The sequence below is a fragment of the Silene latifolia genome, chromosome 10 (assembly GCF_048544455.1).
Source record: "Silene latifolia isolate original U9 population chromosome 10, ASM4854445v1, whole genome shotgun sequence".
Classification (NCBI taxonomy): Eukaryota; Viridiplantae; Streptophyta; class Magnoliopsida; order Caryophyllales; family Caryophyllaceae; genus Silene; species Silene latifolia.
The window spans coordinates 33,601,325-33,617,849 of NC_133535.1; the positions used below are offsets into that span (position 1 = coordinate 33,601,325).

At 37.3% G+C, this 16,525-nt stretch overlaps 1 protein-coding gene and 1 non-coding gene across 2 annotated transcripts; one reads left to right on the top strand and one right to left on the bottom strand.

Moving 5' to 3' along the window:
* Positions 1-307: 307 nt before the first annotated feature.
* LOC141610311 (small nucleolar RNA R71) lies at positions 308-414 on the bottom strand. Its single transcript, XR_012528212.1, has one exon. It is a non-coding gene; the product is annotated as a small nucleolar RNA R71 (small nucleolar RNA).
* Positions 415-11,339: 10,925 nt separating this feature from the next.
* On the top strand, positions 11,340-16,169 carry LOC141607403 (protein FAR1-RELATED SEQUENCE 5-like). The gene is made up of 6 exons (XM_074426755.1): positions 11,340-11,553; positions 13,432-13,500; positions 13,916-14,020; positions 14,093-14,438; positions 14,543-15,140; positions 15,252-16,169. The coding sequence occupies exons 1-6, from the start codon at positions 11,340-11,342 to the stop codon at positions 16,167-16,169; spliced, it is 2,250 nt and encodes a 749-aa protein (XP_074282856.1).
* Positions 16,170-16,525: the final 356 nt, after the last annotated feature.

Genomic DNA, 16,525 nt, shown 5'->3' on the forward strand with positions numbered 1-16,525 from the left:
ACAACATCTAACCGGAAATTTTATTGCTAAATCTGCCTTTATCCAATTAGTCGAAAGGAGCCAATTTGGGGGGATGCCTAGTGAAGACCCTCATTCTCATATGGAAACCTTTTGTGACTATTGTGATGCGATTTCTCAAACCGGTGTAACTCAAGACCAAATTCGATGGGTCTTATTTCCTTTTTCTCTAATTGGCACCGCAAAACAATGGTTGAAGGGCCTTGATAAGGCCACTCTCGGAATTGATTCTTGGAAGAAGTTGGCTCTAGCTTTCTACAAAAAAATCTACCCACCGGAAAAGACTAACATGCTAAGAGCTCAAATTACGGGTTTTAAGCAAAGGGATGAAGAATCTTTGTATGAAGCTTGGGAGCGGTTCAAGGGAATTATTCTCTCATGTCCTCACCATGGACTTAGCGAATGGTTCTTGGTACAACAATTTTGGAACGGTTTATATGAAGATTCAAGGAACATTCTCAACATGGGATCAAATGGAATGTTCACCGAAGTTGATGACAATCAAACATGGAACAAAATTGAGGAAATGGTGGTCCATAACTCACAATATAGTAGACCTCGCAAGGCTACTAGAGGAGGAAAGCATGAAGTGGACTCCGTTACTCAATTGGGTGCTCAACTTAGTGCTCACATTGACACAATCAATTTGAAGTTTGAAAAAGCTATGGCTAGACTTGAAGAAGCCTCAAAATCACCAAAGCATCATGTTAATGCCATGACGGCATCTTCATCAATCCCAAGTGGGATATGTGAGAATTGTGGAACTTTAGGACATGACCAAAGTGAATGTAGGGGAACAAATGAACAAGTGAATGCTTTCCAAGCATACAAGAGTGGTACCCCTTATTCCAACTATTACAATGAAAACACCAAATTCCATCCAAATCTCTCATACAAAAGCCAAAATGTTCAAAACCCTCAAACAACATACACCCCACCTCCCAGGAGAAACCAAAATCAAAGACCCTTTTACAATCAAAACCAAGGTTACCAAAATCAAAATCCATACAATCACCAAAATGACCAAGGTTTTGATGTTCAAAAAGCGGTCCTCCAAATGCAAAAGAATCAACAAGAATTTTTCACTCAAATGCAAAAAGATAGTCAAGCAAAGGAAACCACCACCAACAACATCCTAGCTCACACCAAGATGTTGGAAACCCAATTGACTCAACTAGCATATTCAAGCTCACAAAGACAAAAGGCGCAATTACCACCTCAAAGTAATCCCCCAAGACATGAAACGGTTAGTGCCATTCACTTGAGAAGTGGTACAAGGTATGAAGCACCGAAGAAGCAAGTTGAGGGTGAAGTTGTGGAAGCTAGTGATAAGGAAGAAATTGTGCAAAACTCCAAAGATGGAGAATCATCAAAAGAAGAAATTTCAAAGAAAAATGAAGACAAGGTCAAGGAGAAGGAGCCCATTGTGATTAGATTTCCTTTTCCAAGTCATCAAGCCAAGCCCAAATTTGATGACCAACTTGGAAAGTTTATGGAAATTGTGAAGAATTTGGAAGTCTCGATTCCTTTCACGGAATTAATCAATCATGTGCCGGCCTATGCGAAATACATGAAAGACATCCTCACAAAGAAGAAGTCGACCCGGAAACTTGAGACTATCACCTTCACTAAGGTGAGTAGTGCAATACTTCAAGGGAGTTCACCTCCAAAACTAAAGGATCCGGGAAGCTTCTCAATACCGTGTACCATTGGCGACACCACGATCAACAAAGCCTTATGTGATCTAGGGGCTAGTGTGAGTGTTATGCCGTACTCGGTGAGTAAAAGGTTGGGGATGGGAGAGCTTAAATGCACCAATATCACACTCCAAATGGCCGATAGATCGACGAAGACACCATTAGGGATATGGGAAGATGTTCCCGCACGAATTGGGAAGTTTTTCATCCCGGTGGACTTTGTCATTGTTGATATGGAGGAAGATTCCAACATTCCAATCATTCGAGGAAGACCTTTCCTACTACACACCGCGGGTGCGGTGATTGATGTAAAACATGGTGAGCTCACTCTAGAAGTGGGAGATGAGAGTATAACTTTTAATCTTGACAAGACTATGAGAGCTCCCCGTTTACATGAACCGTGTTTCAGGATCGATCATTATAGTCGGAAGGATGAAAGGAAGAAGTCGGAACTTCAATGGAAGAAGAAAATTGAAGATGCTCCATTCAAAGAGCAAGTGAATTGTGACAAGGAGAGCTTGCAAAGCTCATCAAAATCAAGCAAAGAAGAAGAGGATGGCCTCATTGGCCAAGAGAAGAAATTGGGAGAATTGTCTCCATCAAATCAAGAGATTTTCAATGATCAACTTAATGAAGTTTGTGGTCTTTGGGACGACGAATTTGAAGGGATTTTTAATCCCTACATTGGTAATGCCATCGATCAAGACCGACAACAAGGGCCAAGGTCTATTGAAGAGCTTTATAACGATAATGAACAAGCTTTTGATTATTTCTTAAAGGTGTTGAGCAACATCAACAACACCTTGGACATGCCCCCTTGACATCTCATCAAGAATGAGAGTTTGGTGGAGTCCTCCCTAAACCACCATTTGTAAATATCTCTAACTCCCTAACTCGCATTTCAATTCTTATATTGCATTTTTTGTCATCTTTGGATTTTTATATACTTTGATCAAGATAATTGTCATGTTTGAGAGAAGTGAGGGAGGGACTAATGATTTCAATTGATGTGTAGTGCTTTAGCTTAGTGTGGGGATAGCAATTGTCTAGGTTATCCATGCCTTAGTAGTGCACCCACAATGAAGAACACGAGATATTTTGAAGAATATAAGAATGACAAGGGATATGCATTGTACACGGATGGAACTGAATCCGGGTACAAAGGGGTCGAATCTGAGCGGATTCAGGAGAATCCGCCCGTCTTCAGACAATTCGGGCGTGTTGGATAGAAGACGCACGTCCCTCTGAGCTGAACTTTTGAAATATTTTTGACTGTCAGCGAATCCGGGCGTCCTGATATAGAATCCGCCCGTCTTTGAAAATCCGCCCGTCTTGAAGGGAAGACGCCCGTCTTCTAGGCTGAGGAAAACAAGAAAAATTGCTGTAAAGGAATCCGTCCGTCTTCTGCAGAAGACGCCCGTCCCGTGTCTGCGAATCCGAGCGTCTTCACTGAAAGACGCCCGTCTTTAGGCGAGTTTTTCCCAACCCAGAAAAGGCAGAATCCGCCCGTCCCGAGCAGAAACCGCAGGATTGCCCCTGCAGTTCGAATTTTTCCGGCTTTATAAAACCCCTCCCACCTTCATTTCTTCATTCCTTGATTCATAACACTACTCAAAAACATCAAAACCCTCATCCTCTCCATCACAAAAACAAAATTCCGCAACTACATTCACCAAAATCAAATCAAAACATCCTTTTAACAACAAATCAATCACTCCTTTTTCAATAAAAATCAAAACCAAGCACAAAATCTTCAACCTTTGAGTCGATTTTCGAATTCATAAAAGCAAAGCCTTTCACCTTTAAATCGATTTGGGTACACTACAAATTGAAGATTTTTCATTCTTTTCTTGGTTAATTCATCAATGGCAAGGACTAAGGGAGCAACAAAGGCAACAAAGGCAAAGGCACCAAGCCTTTCAACTCTTTAAGGTTTTTGGTGGATAGATGGCTCAACATTGATTATGGGAAGAAAGGCACTACTGTTATTGTGAATGGCGGCCTAGTCACTATCCTAGCTAAATACTTTGATCCTAACTTCAACAAAGATAAAAAGTATGAGGCGAAAGAGGGTGGTCATCTTGTTGATATGCATACTATGATACATAAGTACAAGTGGGTTGCCCATAACCCTCTTGACACCAAGTATGGATGGCTCACTAGTGAGGCTAGTTCTTTCACTTTGCCTTCAAAGATTTGTCGATTGAGTGTCCACCGGACCAATTATCTACTTCCCCTTTCAAAAGAGGCCGAGTATATTATCCAACAACAAAAGGGTGAACTTGAAATACCCTCCTCTTCCATTGTCACACCACCCTACCCTTTCGAGTAACAAGAGTTCAAGCCCGATGGCATTGAAGCAAGAAATGATTATTTGACTCTTCTCATGAAAGCAATGCACAAGCAAGCCTTTGAAGATCAGAAAAATGCTTACTTGGCTCAATATCCACCCCTACTACACTTAGCTATGCAAGGACTACTTGATCCTTCTTGTCCTTTGCCTAGTTGGGCGGATAAAGAAGTCCTATTTCTGGGTGCATCTAAGGTTGTTCCGGGTGATAATGAGGTTGTTGGTAATAAAGAAGTTGATGATAACATTGATGAGGAAGCAAGTGAAGAAGGAGAAGAGGATGATGAGCAAGGTGAAGAAGAAAGTGAAGAAGCAAATGAAGAGGGAAGTGGCAATGAGACCACTTCTAATGAGGAAAGTGATGGTAGTGATGATATGATGGAAGATTAGCAAGCTTTGGAGGATCCTACTCTCTCAAGGTTTGTCTATTTCTCTCTTTGTTTTAATTATATTTCTCGATCATTGTTGGAGTTCCTAGCACCATAGAGGACTCACACCTCGGTACCATTGAGGTGTTCTCATTTTATTGTTCCCACTTTCAAAATCCAAAATGAAAAATTCGTTTCATGCATTGCATAGTGTGTGCATGAACTATACCCATCCTTAGGACATTAGCAATAGTGTCTAACTCGGTTTGGGGAAGTTAATGCATACACAACGGGAGGTAATCTAAATTATCCTCTCCGTCATAAACAAAAACCATGCATCATGTAGTGTAGACTAGTGTAGATTGCATTTAGTGTAGAAATCATGCATCATCTTTGCATAATTTCCCATCATTTTGGCCATTGAGGACATTGCCCATATTAGTGTGGGGATGGGGAATTCTAACACTTAACTCTTATTCAAAAATCCAAAAAAATTGAAAAATTTCGAAAATCCAAAAAAATTTGAAAATTGAAAACCCAAAAACATGTTTATTTCCTTTTGTAGTGTAATCTTGTATATATTGTTTTGTATATATATTGTGTTTGTTCTATCCTTGTTCACATTGATCGACTATGCCACATCCGAGACATGAGGATATTGAAGACCGCATGGTATGATCTTTCCAATCTCCTTTTTCCTCTTTATGTTAATGACTATGTGGCTTTATTTAGATTAATGCGGTATAACAATGTGAACTTAGGACTTGCATTTAGATTATATGTCATATTAGTTGGTAGAATCACTTGCATTAGGATGTTTATAATAGTTGCATCATAGCATATAGTTGCATTTAGCTAAATGTTTTGAAAAGTGCCTAATTGGGAACTTTGACAAGAGCAACTAAGCCATTACAAATACTTTTTCAACTTAAGACTTTGCCTACTAGAATGGATGTAAAACACCCTAGATAGTGTCATACTAGTGTCTTTTGACCCATGACACAAAGCCTAGTCAAGGGTTTGCATGTGAGTCACCTATCCAACCCCGTGATGCGATGTGGACTTGGTTAACTTGTCTAGGTGAACATGATTGACCTTGTGGTAAGGCAACCCAAAAATACTTTCTATCAATAAGTTTGAAGTGCTCATTTCGAAAGTTTTGTTATGTGGAAGTAATTTAAAGCCAAGGAAACCTCAAGTGTTATGAAATGTTGAAACGTTGAGAAATTAAACTGTTTTGATGGAGGCGTACCACTTCGATGTGCTTTGGAGCGGGATCCATTGAATTGGGCCCCCACACGGTTGTGAATTCGGCCGCCCAGAGACAGAGTGACTATCACCCCGAAAAGCTATTGTCTAGAGGTTAACCGGTTGCCTAATAAGCGATTGGCGAAAGCAAAGGACACTAGCCCGGAAGGGACAAACCCCATCTTTAAATTTTTGAAATGTGAAAGTTAAATGAGGTCAATTTTTGAATACTAGTCATATCCACCCGTTGTGTATAACGATTTGAGCATTTCATTCCCAAAAAGCCTTTTGTCAAGCCACTTTGTCGAGCTTGGGACGATCCATGACCTTTACTTTTGTAGAGAATTCGAGACTTGTCATGTCATATGCTACTAGCATCATAGGGATCATCATTCCACCACCATCCGATCGCCCTTGACGAAAGCATTTAAAAATTGAGGACGAAAGTAGTCTAGTTTAACACCATTTGGAGGTGATTTAGTGCCATCCTCTTAGCCTTAGTAATTTGTTGAACTAGTATTTGTGAAGGATTACGTGCTCTTAAATTTGTTCCTCTTTAGTGCCTCCGCCACTTGATGAGGAAGTGGCTATTCCATTTGTAGATGCATCCATTATTTGATTTTGTGTGCTTAATGTTTGGATGTGTCGCCATTTTGGCAAGACCCACCTTGCCTTGCAAGAAGGCATCCTACCTCATGGTTGTCTTGTTGTGAGTTGAAGGGGCGGAGTGAGACCCGCTAAGTGTCTCATATCGGCTATGTTATTAGGTTAGTTTAAATAATGGTCCTAGTCTTTGTCACCTCTTTACTCGGGACGAGCAAAGGTTCGGTTTGGGGATATTTGATTTGACCATAATTAGCGCATATTTAACCCCCGAATTAGCCTTGTTCCCATGCTTTTTAGTGCATATTTGGGTTATTTATTATCTTTAGTTCTTTGTTTTGCATATTCTTTGAGATTTTGATCCCTTGGTAGGAAAGGAGTAAGAATCTTGTATTTTCATGGCAAAACGAGACTAAATTGATCGAATCCAATGACCAAGCATCAAGGAGAGACAAAGATTAGAAGGCCTTTGTACATATTATATTAGATGAGCAATGTTGAGAAAGGATCCTTGAGTCCCCGAGGAAATCCCCAAGGATTTTATGAAGAAAAGGGAAGAAAAGAAGAAGAAATATTGCTGAGGTACAATCCGTGCGGTTTCTCCACAATCCGCCCGTCCTCCACAAGCACAATCCGTGCGTTTTTCTCCAAAGACGCCCGGGTTAGCAGCCGCCACAATCCGCCCGGATTCACCTGAAGACACCCGTTTTCCACCGCCAGAATCCGCCCGTCCCGACTCCAAAACGCACGGATTTCTGTACAGCGCAATTTCGTCTTCTCCAAGCTACAAAGAAAGAAGCCCTTCCTTCGAAAAATACCGGCTCCTCCCTGCTCAATCTAAAAAGTGTAATTACTAGTTTAGCCCTTAGTTAACCCTAATGCATCCCCCTAATTTCCACTATAAATACTCCATTAGTCTAATTAGAAGAGTATGTTCTTCTTATCAATTCTTAGAGTAGTTAATATCAATCAAATCTCTCTTTAGTTTTGTAATCAACAATTAATCAAGTTTTAATACAAGTTTTATTTCCTTAATCTCTCTTTTGTTCATCCTTTATTTTGGTAATTGAAGATTATTTGGGTTATTATTGGGAGATTGATAACCTCTCAATCAAGCATAAAGTACTTCTTTTATCTTTGCTTTATTATTGGAATCATTAGTAGGTATAATCCTCTTAATCCCTTTTTAATTATTGTTAATTACTTTCATTTGTTCATCATGTTTCATTTTGTTCGTATGATTGACAACCTTGCTAGCATGATCAACATGATAATGAGTGAGTAGTCTCTTAGCTAGGGTTAATGGGTGATTAGGGGAAACCAACATGGGGAATGATTCATGCTTAAATTAATATGCTTTCATGTTTTATTTGCTTGCTTGTTTTGATCTCAACTCATGCACATGTTATGTTTGATGAAATGCGAGCCTATGAATCCTTGCATTTTTTACCCATCACCTACCTTTTCAATGAGACTTGTAAGACATAAACCAACTCGAGTCTCATTAGACCATGCATGTTGTTGAGTAGGGAAGATTAAGTGGACTTGTAGGTGTTGTACAATCTAATCGATTCGGCTCCGGGACCCAAACTTTCCTAGGATTGTAAGATATAACCCAACTCAATCCATCACAACAATAATTGCTTGCTTATAATTTGAGAACATGTTTGTATGATCAATTCCCATGATTCCCCTATGACCCCATGACACCCTAGTGCTTTGCTTTTTATCAATTGTTTACAACCCTTTTAATTCATCTTGCTTGTTTATTTCCATTGCTATTTTAGTTAGTGACCTTCTACATCAACCCAAATTGTGACACCCCTAAGACACCACTAGTTTCAATAGAAATCTCATCTCAATTCCCGTCCCTTGGGATCCGACCTTTACTTGCCACAACTTCCTAAACATATTAATTAAAAACAACTCAAACGACACATTACTAAGTATAAATTCATTCACTATCTCAATAACCAATCCATTATATTACTATCTCCACCCTTAAACTCCAAATCCTAAATCTTTAAAATCTAATAAATTCCAAACTTCCTTCAACAATAAATAGATACCGTTCATTTTACATGCATTATGACCGAGTACAACAAAAGTTTCATACGCCGCTTCCTGGAAATCGAGAGGAGGTACAGGCTCTACCTTGATGAAACTCGGATCGCACTCAAGGACGCCAAAAAAATGGCTTGTTAGAGCCGTAGATAATGCTGCTATTTGACGATATTGCATCTGCGGAACGAAACCTCCAAATAGCAAAGGAGGAGAGGATGAATATCATAGACGAGAATGCATCCCTATATGAATATCTAAGAATTGTATTTTTAGCAATGCACTAAGTTTATGTATATATATCAATTAATTAAGTTTATGCATTCCTCTCCATCATCTTCTTTGTTTTATTTTATTTAATTTGTTTTACTAATAAACGCAGAAAAACCAATTAAGCGAATAATAATTAGAGAAAGAACAATAACGGAGAAAAACACATGCAAATAAAATAATTAGAGACAGAACAATAATGACGGAGATTTTACCTAAAACCATAAAGCGATAAATATTTACCTGATAATTAGAGAAAGAAAGAGACGATGACAACAACAGTGACGGAGATGATAAAGCGACGATAAGAGAGAGACGATGAGAAAGAGTGTGGTTGTGTGTTTGTGTTTGTGTTCGTGGCTGTAGCTGATCTGTGTTTGTGTGGTATATAATGCGGTATAAGTATTGACAACGGTTATTACACATAAACCCGTTGTCATTAGATAATATATTAACAACGGTTCCTTAGAAAACCGTTGTTAAAAACTATTAACAACGGGTTTTAATATAACCGTTGTAATTACTTTCCACTAATTTTGCGCCAAATTATTAACAACGGTTATAATGTATTACAGAGTAAACTGTTGTTATTAGTTTTTATATTAACAACGGTTGTGCAAGTTTGACCCATTGTTAAAACAAATAACAACGGTTAACAACACATAACTGTTGTAATTAAGTTTAGTAAAATTCGCGCCATCCATTCTACAACGTCTTATGGTGATTTTCGTGAATAAGCGTTCTTAAAGGGTCGTTGTGGTTGCCTGGATTTGTAGTAGTGTTCATCAGATTCTAATAATTAAGTCATTAATTATTATTTGGCATTGTAGGTTGTATTTGGATTATGGTGGTGGTTTGAATTAAAGTTTAATTATTTATGTTTTTTTGTTACGTTTTTTGTTACCCTATCCTCTGGAATTCAGAGACAAAAACACCAGAAAAATATCTAACTTTTATTATAATGACTTAGGTTTTTAGGAGTACATTAAAATATCAAGCTAAAGATATTTATCGCGTAAAACAAGCGTTGACAAACGTGAAAAAGCAAATGTGTAGTGTGAAGTTGAATGTTTTTTGTTACCCCATCCTTTAGAATTCAGAGACAATATCACCATATATGTCTCTTTCACCTTCATCCCAATCCACACAGTCGTTTTCCCATTCCAACGACACTGTCCCCTGCTCGGCAATGCGACCTTGGCGGTGCAGAATCGGAAGTAGTAGGAGACAGTCAGATTCATTCGCAACCATAAATATGGGCCTCGCTGATCATCGTAATCAAACCAGAGTCTCGATGATTCATTATTATAGAATGTCCGCTCAAGTTTGCGAGCCTTACGAAAGCCTTCTCGTTAATCACCCCCACCAAACTCGGTGAGGGCGCACCGCCCGAAGCCATCATGCACATCATTGTCCGGGTTGATAGTTTGAACCAAATTCAATCCGGGTAACCAAATCAAACCTATTAACCAGTCAAGGCTATACGCGAGTATAGCCTTTCCATGCGCGTCCTTTGTATACGGGAGATTATGAATGATGCACGTAAAGGGTTTAGCGTACATAAATCTACTTGGGGGTCCTGCAAGAGGTTCATATGATGCTTCATCATCATCATCATCATCATCAACGGATGAATAATATGAACCACTATAAGTTGATGAACTTGACGACATAATCGATGTGGAAATTAATGGAGGACTTAAAAAATTAAGAATTGGAAAGTGTAAACGGTACAAGTTAAGATTATGAAAATTATAATTTTACTTATAATGAGTTTGGGTTGTATTGGAAACAGTATAATAAGATGGTAAGAATTGGAATCGGTATAATAATAAAATAGAAATTGCAAATTTAACAAGTTAAAAATTGGAAAGTGGAAACGGCACAAGTTAAATAAGAATCGGTCAACTCTACCGTGTTAAATATATAAGCTTACAACAACTATCCAAAAAACCGTTGTCCAATGAGTAAGAACACAACGGTTATATGAAAACCGTTGTCCAATTAGTAAAAACAAAATGGTTATCCAGAAACCGTTGTCCAATGACTAAAAACACAACGGTATTGATTTGAGTAATGCATGCCTTGTAATTTTTACTTTTTCTAATTCAAAGTTGCAGTATTGCATGTTTGACCATATGTATAACACAAAATGATAACGGTTCTTTGTTAAGCCGTTATCATACTACATATACCAACAACGGTTGGACAGAACCCGTTTTTAAAAAAAAAAATGTTTAATTATTTGTGATTATCTAGTGTTTGTGATTTAACTAATGCATGCCCTGTAATTTTTACTTTTTCTGATTCAAAGCTGTAGTATTGATTGTTTGACCGTATGTATAACACAAAATGATAATGGTTCTTTTTTAAGCCGTTATCATATTTCATATATCAACATGGTTATTGTAAATCCGTTCTCATATTACACCAATAAATAACGGTTTTTCTTATAACCGTTGTAAATACAGATCCACTGTGAAAACCGAAAAGTGTGTGTTTTTACCAATGATTGTTTGACCATTATTCACCTCATGCATGCATGCAAAATTAATACAAGTTTGAGTGTAAGATTTGGATGAAATTAATCTAATTAATTATAGCTTTATTATAATATAAATAGCATCACATTTGCAGTAACAATAAGAATAACTTTATTATTACTAACCATTCTACTTCAGTTTTTAAATAATCTATATATACATACATATCGTAATTAAAAGAATGACGTCATCTTTATCATCCGCAGTCGCACCTCCCCAGCAATCGGTAACCCGCTATATCAACCCGGTTACGGGCATAATTCACAATCTCCCAGTCTTACGCAATGTTGCTGGGAGGCCAGTTTCTAAGTCTCTTACCCCATTGAGGACATCCTCATTGAGAATGGGTTTTCAAATGTTAGGGCAATCCATCCGGCTTGGATTTCTGGTCGTGGGTTTGTTGGATATGCCCTGATCGTGTTTCGAGAGGATGGTCATGACGATTTTCGCCAAGCAAAACAACTCGCTGCAAGGTATGCATCACGTGACCATCAAAGGGGCAAAATTGACTTTTATGGCGACGACCCTTAGGATCGTTATGTACACGCTAGGCCTTAGTTATGGGTTGCCACCGCTGAGGACGCTCATCTAATGAGAAAGTTCGTATCGTACAGGTTTATTAATGTATCGAAATCATGGGAAGATGAAGAAGTGCCTCATTTTGATCACCGTCTTGATGCCGATGTAGTAAGCGTGATTTATAATCAAGTTTATCCTCATTACCCACCTCCTAATCAAATTCATGTTTGGGTGTTTAATTAATTTACTAATTAGTTAGCTGTTTGTTTTATTTTTTTATTGCGTTTCCGTTTTTTATTTCCCCTTGTTGTACTGTTTTTTTTTTGCGCCTTTACATAATATGCTTGTTTTAATATATAGTTCTACTCTTTATTACATGCAAATGCTTATTAACATAGATTTTAAATAACTTGCGAACAGACAAATGAATGAAATAATAATAATATATAATATAATGACAACGGTAGTACATAAGAACCGTGTTAAAATATAAACACCTCTAAAAATAAATGAAAATTGGAAGATATTAATAAGATAATTATTACAACGGTGCTTATAAGAACCGTGTTAAATTATGCAATTGTTGAATAACATATTTTAAATAATTCTCTCTCTCTCTCTCTCTCTCTCTCTCTCTCTCTCTCTCTCTCTCTCTCTATATATATATATATATATATATATATATATATATATATATATATATATATATATATATATATATATATATAAAAAATAAGGATCACATGCGTCCTACCTAATTATTTGAGTCCATGAGTCCATCAACAATATCATACATGAGTCATAACAATACTGATTTATATCAAGCTATTAGTAAGGTTATTTTCGTCATTTCAGAAACTTATTATATAAACCCTATTATCAGCTCAAACCTCACCATTTGAATTCATTCACTTTCTCTCTCTTCTCTCTCTCTTCCGCGATCATCCTCTTTATTCTCTCGCCGTCAATTTCGCGCGTTCAGCTTTCTTCTTCGCTCTCGTGGTCATCTTCACCTGCATTCATCATCATCCGTGATCGATTTTCATCGAATTTCTTCATCATTCGTCTCAGTGGCTTATCTTCATTGACTTTCTTCATCATCCGTCATCTTTATCTCTTTTTTCTCAATCTTAACATATTCAATGTCAGGTATCTTCATCGTTTTGCTTCTTTTATTTTATGTGTTAATGTTTTCATTCTGTTTTCCTGTTTATTGCATGATGTTTTGTTGTTATTGTATCTTCGACCGAATTCGTTTCGTGATTACTGGTTTTTTGTTATAATTGATGTTATAATTCATCAACATCAATCACAGATTCATCAATTTGTGCTAATTGACGTATTAAAATCATGTACTGATTGCCTACTTTCTTCAACATGTAGTTTTTGCTATTTGACGTGTTAAAATTTTGTCCTGATTCTATGTTTTCTTCATCATCTAGTTCTGTGCTAATTGACGTATTAAAATGATGTACTGATTATCTGTTTTATTTATCATCAAGTTTATTTTGCATTCAATGTTTGTGTTTACATCAAGTTTTGATCGTTATTTAACAGTTTCCTTTGTATTACTTTGTTTGCAGAGTATCATAATCTATTCTGAATAGTATCACATTTTACAGATTTTGTTTGCCTGATTACTGCTCATTAGAATCAGATTTCGTTTTAAAATAATGTCACATATCATTGACTATAATATCATATTCTGAAATATACTAGGATACATTACTGTGTATTTACTTTCTGTACATTAGTATCACATGTTATGCTTCAGAATATCACATTGTGTCCTTTACAGTATCATAGGTTGCAGTACACGACTGGTAATTACTTTCTGTACATTAGTATCACATGTTATGCTACAGAATATCACATTGATTCCTTTACCGTATCATAGGCTGCAGTACATGACTGTGTAGTTACTTTCTGTGCATTAGTATCACATGTTATGCTCCAGAATATCACATTGATTCCTTTATAGTATCATAGGCTGCAATAGATGACTGTGTAGTTACTTTCTGTGCATTACTATCACATGTTATGCTACATAATATCACATGTATTCCTTCACAGTATCATAGGCTGCAATACATGGTTGCGTAGTTATTTTATATTCATTAGTATCACATGTTATGTTACACAATATCACATGCATTCCTTCACAGTATCATAGGCTGAAGTACATTATAATCTAGTTATCTTTGTTATAATTTGTTTATTCAACCTCCGTTGCTGTAGAAAATACTTTTGTTGTTCCTGTGGCACCTATTCCTACTCCACAATGCATGGACGTTGATGAGGTGCATGCTGGGAATCGTCTTTCTTTGATAGTGACCCCTGGAGGTTCTGAAGAGTGGGTCCGAAATATTGCCACTGAATTTACATCTACAATAGGATAAACATTTGCTACTTTAGATGAGGGTATACAGTTTTGTGAGACTTATGCAATAGCATGTGGTTTTGAACCAAAGAAATTTTCAACTAAAAGGTTTCGTAGTAGTGGAGATATTAGGACAAAATTGATTGTCTGTCACCGGGAAGGATTTAGGGATTCTAAGCCGACAATATTACCCATTACTGGTGAGGAGGCGGAGCCAATGGTCAAGGCCTATAATCCGAAGAAGACTAAGGTTACTAGGATTGGTTGTAAAGCTATGATTTTCTTTAAATTTGTTATTAAAGAAATTGACCAAGTTCAAGTGCCACTCTTTGTTGTTGATCAGTTTTATGCTGCCCATAACCACCTTCTTTCTCCACTCAAGTATAGAGAATTTCAAAAAAAAAATGTAGAAACCTTGCTTTTAAACATAAATAAACCATCGTTGATAATTTCAAGGTCAATATTGGCCCAACCTCTACTTTCAGGCCCGTCAAGGAATATGTTGACGGCTATGAAAATATTGGAGCTTGTTTGACTGACTTTAAGAATTTTGGAAGGGAAATCAAGTGTTTTATAGGTCTTAAGGATGCTCAAATGTTTGTAGACCAGTTGGAAACCCTTCATCAAACCCAGGAAGGTTTTTATTATGCCTATGATATTGATCAGAATAAGTGTTTGTTTCGTGTATTTTGGGCTGACGCAGCAGCACGTCGTAATTACGCTCTATACGGTGAGGCGGTGACTTTTGACCCAACCTATTCAACTAATAAGTACGACATGATCTTTGCTCCCTTTATTGGTGTTGATCATCACACGAAGTCCGTCACTTTTGGCGCTTCACTTATGTCTAGGGAGAATGACCAGAATTTTAAACGGATTTTCACAAAATTATTAGATTGTATGGGTGGAAAGGAACCCTATTGCTTTTTTACCGATCAATGTCCTGCTATGAAAATTGCAGTCCCTGCTATTTTTACGACTGCTGCCCACCGCTATTGCATGTGGCATATTATGAAGAAATTACCTGAAAAGTTAGGCACGACAGTGACCAAAGAGACTGACTTTGTCACTCGTCTGAATTCTGTTGTTTGGGATTAAGACTTAGAGCCTTCTGACTTCGAAGAGAGGTGGTGTTCGTTGATCATTGAGTTTCAATTGGAAGATAATGCATGGTTGAAATATCTGTTTTCCAAGCGGCAACGTTGGATTCCGGCGTATTATCGCGATATTCCTCTTGGTTGTCTTTTAAGAACAACACAACACTCTGAGAGCGAAAATAGCTTCTTTAAGCGCTTTGAGAATCCTCATGGCACACTTGTTGAGTTTTGGATGCGCTTTCAAAGTGCTATAGATCGGCAACGGTACACCCAAAAATCTCTTGACAGAGATAGTGATCACTCCTTACCTCAAACCAAAACCCTTCTTAGCCTTGAGGTTCATGCATCGACTGTTTATACGCACGCTCTCTTTTATGAATTCCAACAGCAGTGCGTTGATTCTCTAAACTCATGTAGTGCTGGTAATTCTTCAAGGGAGGGCAGTAGAAGTTTCCTAGATGTTGAAGATTCTATCTTCCATAAGACTTATACTATCGCATTTAATCCTTCAACGTTTGATGCAACATGTTCATACAAGATGTTTGAGAGGAAGGGATACATATTCAAACACATCATCTGGATTTTATCAGGTAAAGGGATCAAGAAGATACCTGATAAGTATCTTCTCAGTAGGTGGACAAAGAACACTAAAAAAATGCCCTTGAATGATGTTCACGGTCAATTGTTGGATGATTTTAATTCGTCAAATGTCACTAAGCTTCAGATTTCGACTGTCTGGTCTGAATTCTACTCAACTTTAACACTGCTCAAATCTCTGCCTGAAAATCACATAAATGAACTGACTTCATTAATGAAGACATTTAGACAAAATTTCAAACCTGGTGCTGAAAAATTGACTAAACAGCAAGAATTGGAGATGCTCCTTGGGGTTAAGTCTTCATCTGAGGTCCGTATACTACCTCCTGTGCAATCAAAAAACAAGGGTAGTGGCAAGAGGTTGATGTCCAAGAAAGATCAATCCATTGCAAAGGCACAAAAGCCGAAAAGATTTTGAAATAATTGTAAACAAATGGCACATCATGATAAGCGAAATTGCCCTAATCCAGCCGTTGATACATCACAACACTCGTTTGATCATGAATCCGATGTAAGTAATTTGTCTTACAACTTTTATTATTTCACTTTTATGTGTGCTATATCACAGTTCCTGAAGTGTAACCCTGATAAAGAATATCACAGTCCATGCTAAATAATATCAGTACCCTTGTGAAACACTATCAGAACATCATACTTGATTGTAGACAATATCATCCCAATACTAAAAAATATCACTTATTTTAAAAGGTGTCTACTTTGAAATAATATCACAATCATTTAAAAAAAATATCACATGTCACAGGCAACATTTAT

What these genes read in the sequence shown, in the direction of transcription:
- LOC141607403 (XM_074426755.1), top strand. Translation starts at nt 11,340, where the DNA reads ATGACGTCATCTTTATCATCCGCAGTCGCACCTCCCCAGCAATCGGTA. An exon ending in TTTGATAGTGACCCCTGGAG is followed by an intron (nt 14,021 to 14,092) that starts GTTCTGAAGAGT and finishes TTGCTACTTTAG; the next exon opens with ATGAGGGTATACAGTTTTGT. An exon ending in TTGTCACTCGTCTGAATTCT is followed by an intron (nt 15,141 to 15,251) that starts GTTGTTTGGGAT and finishes CTGTTTTCCAAG; the next exon opens with CGGCAACGTTGGATTCCGGC.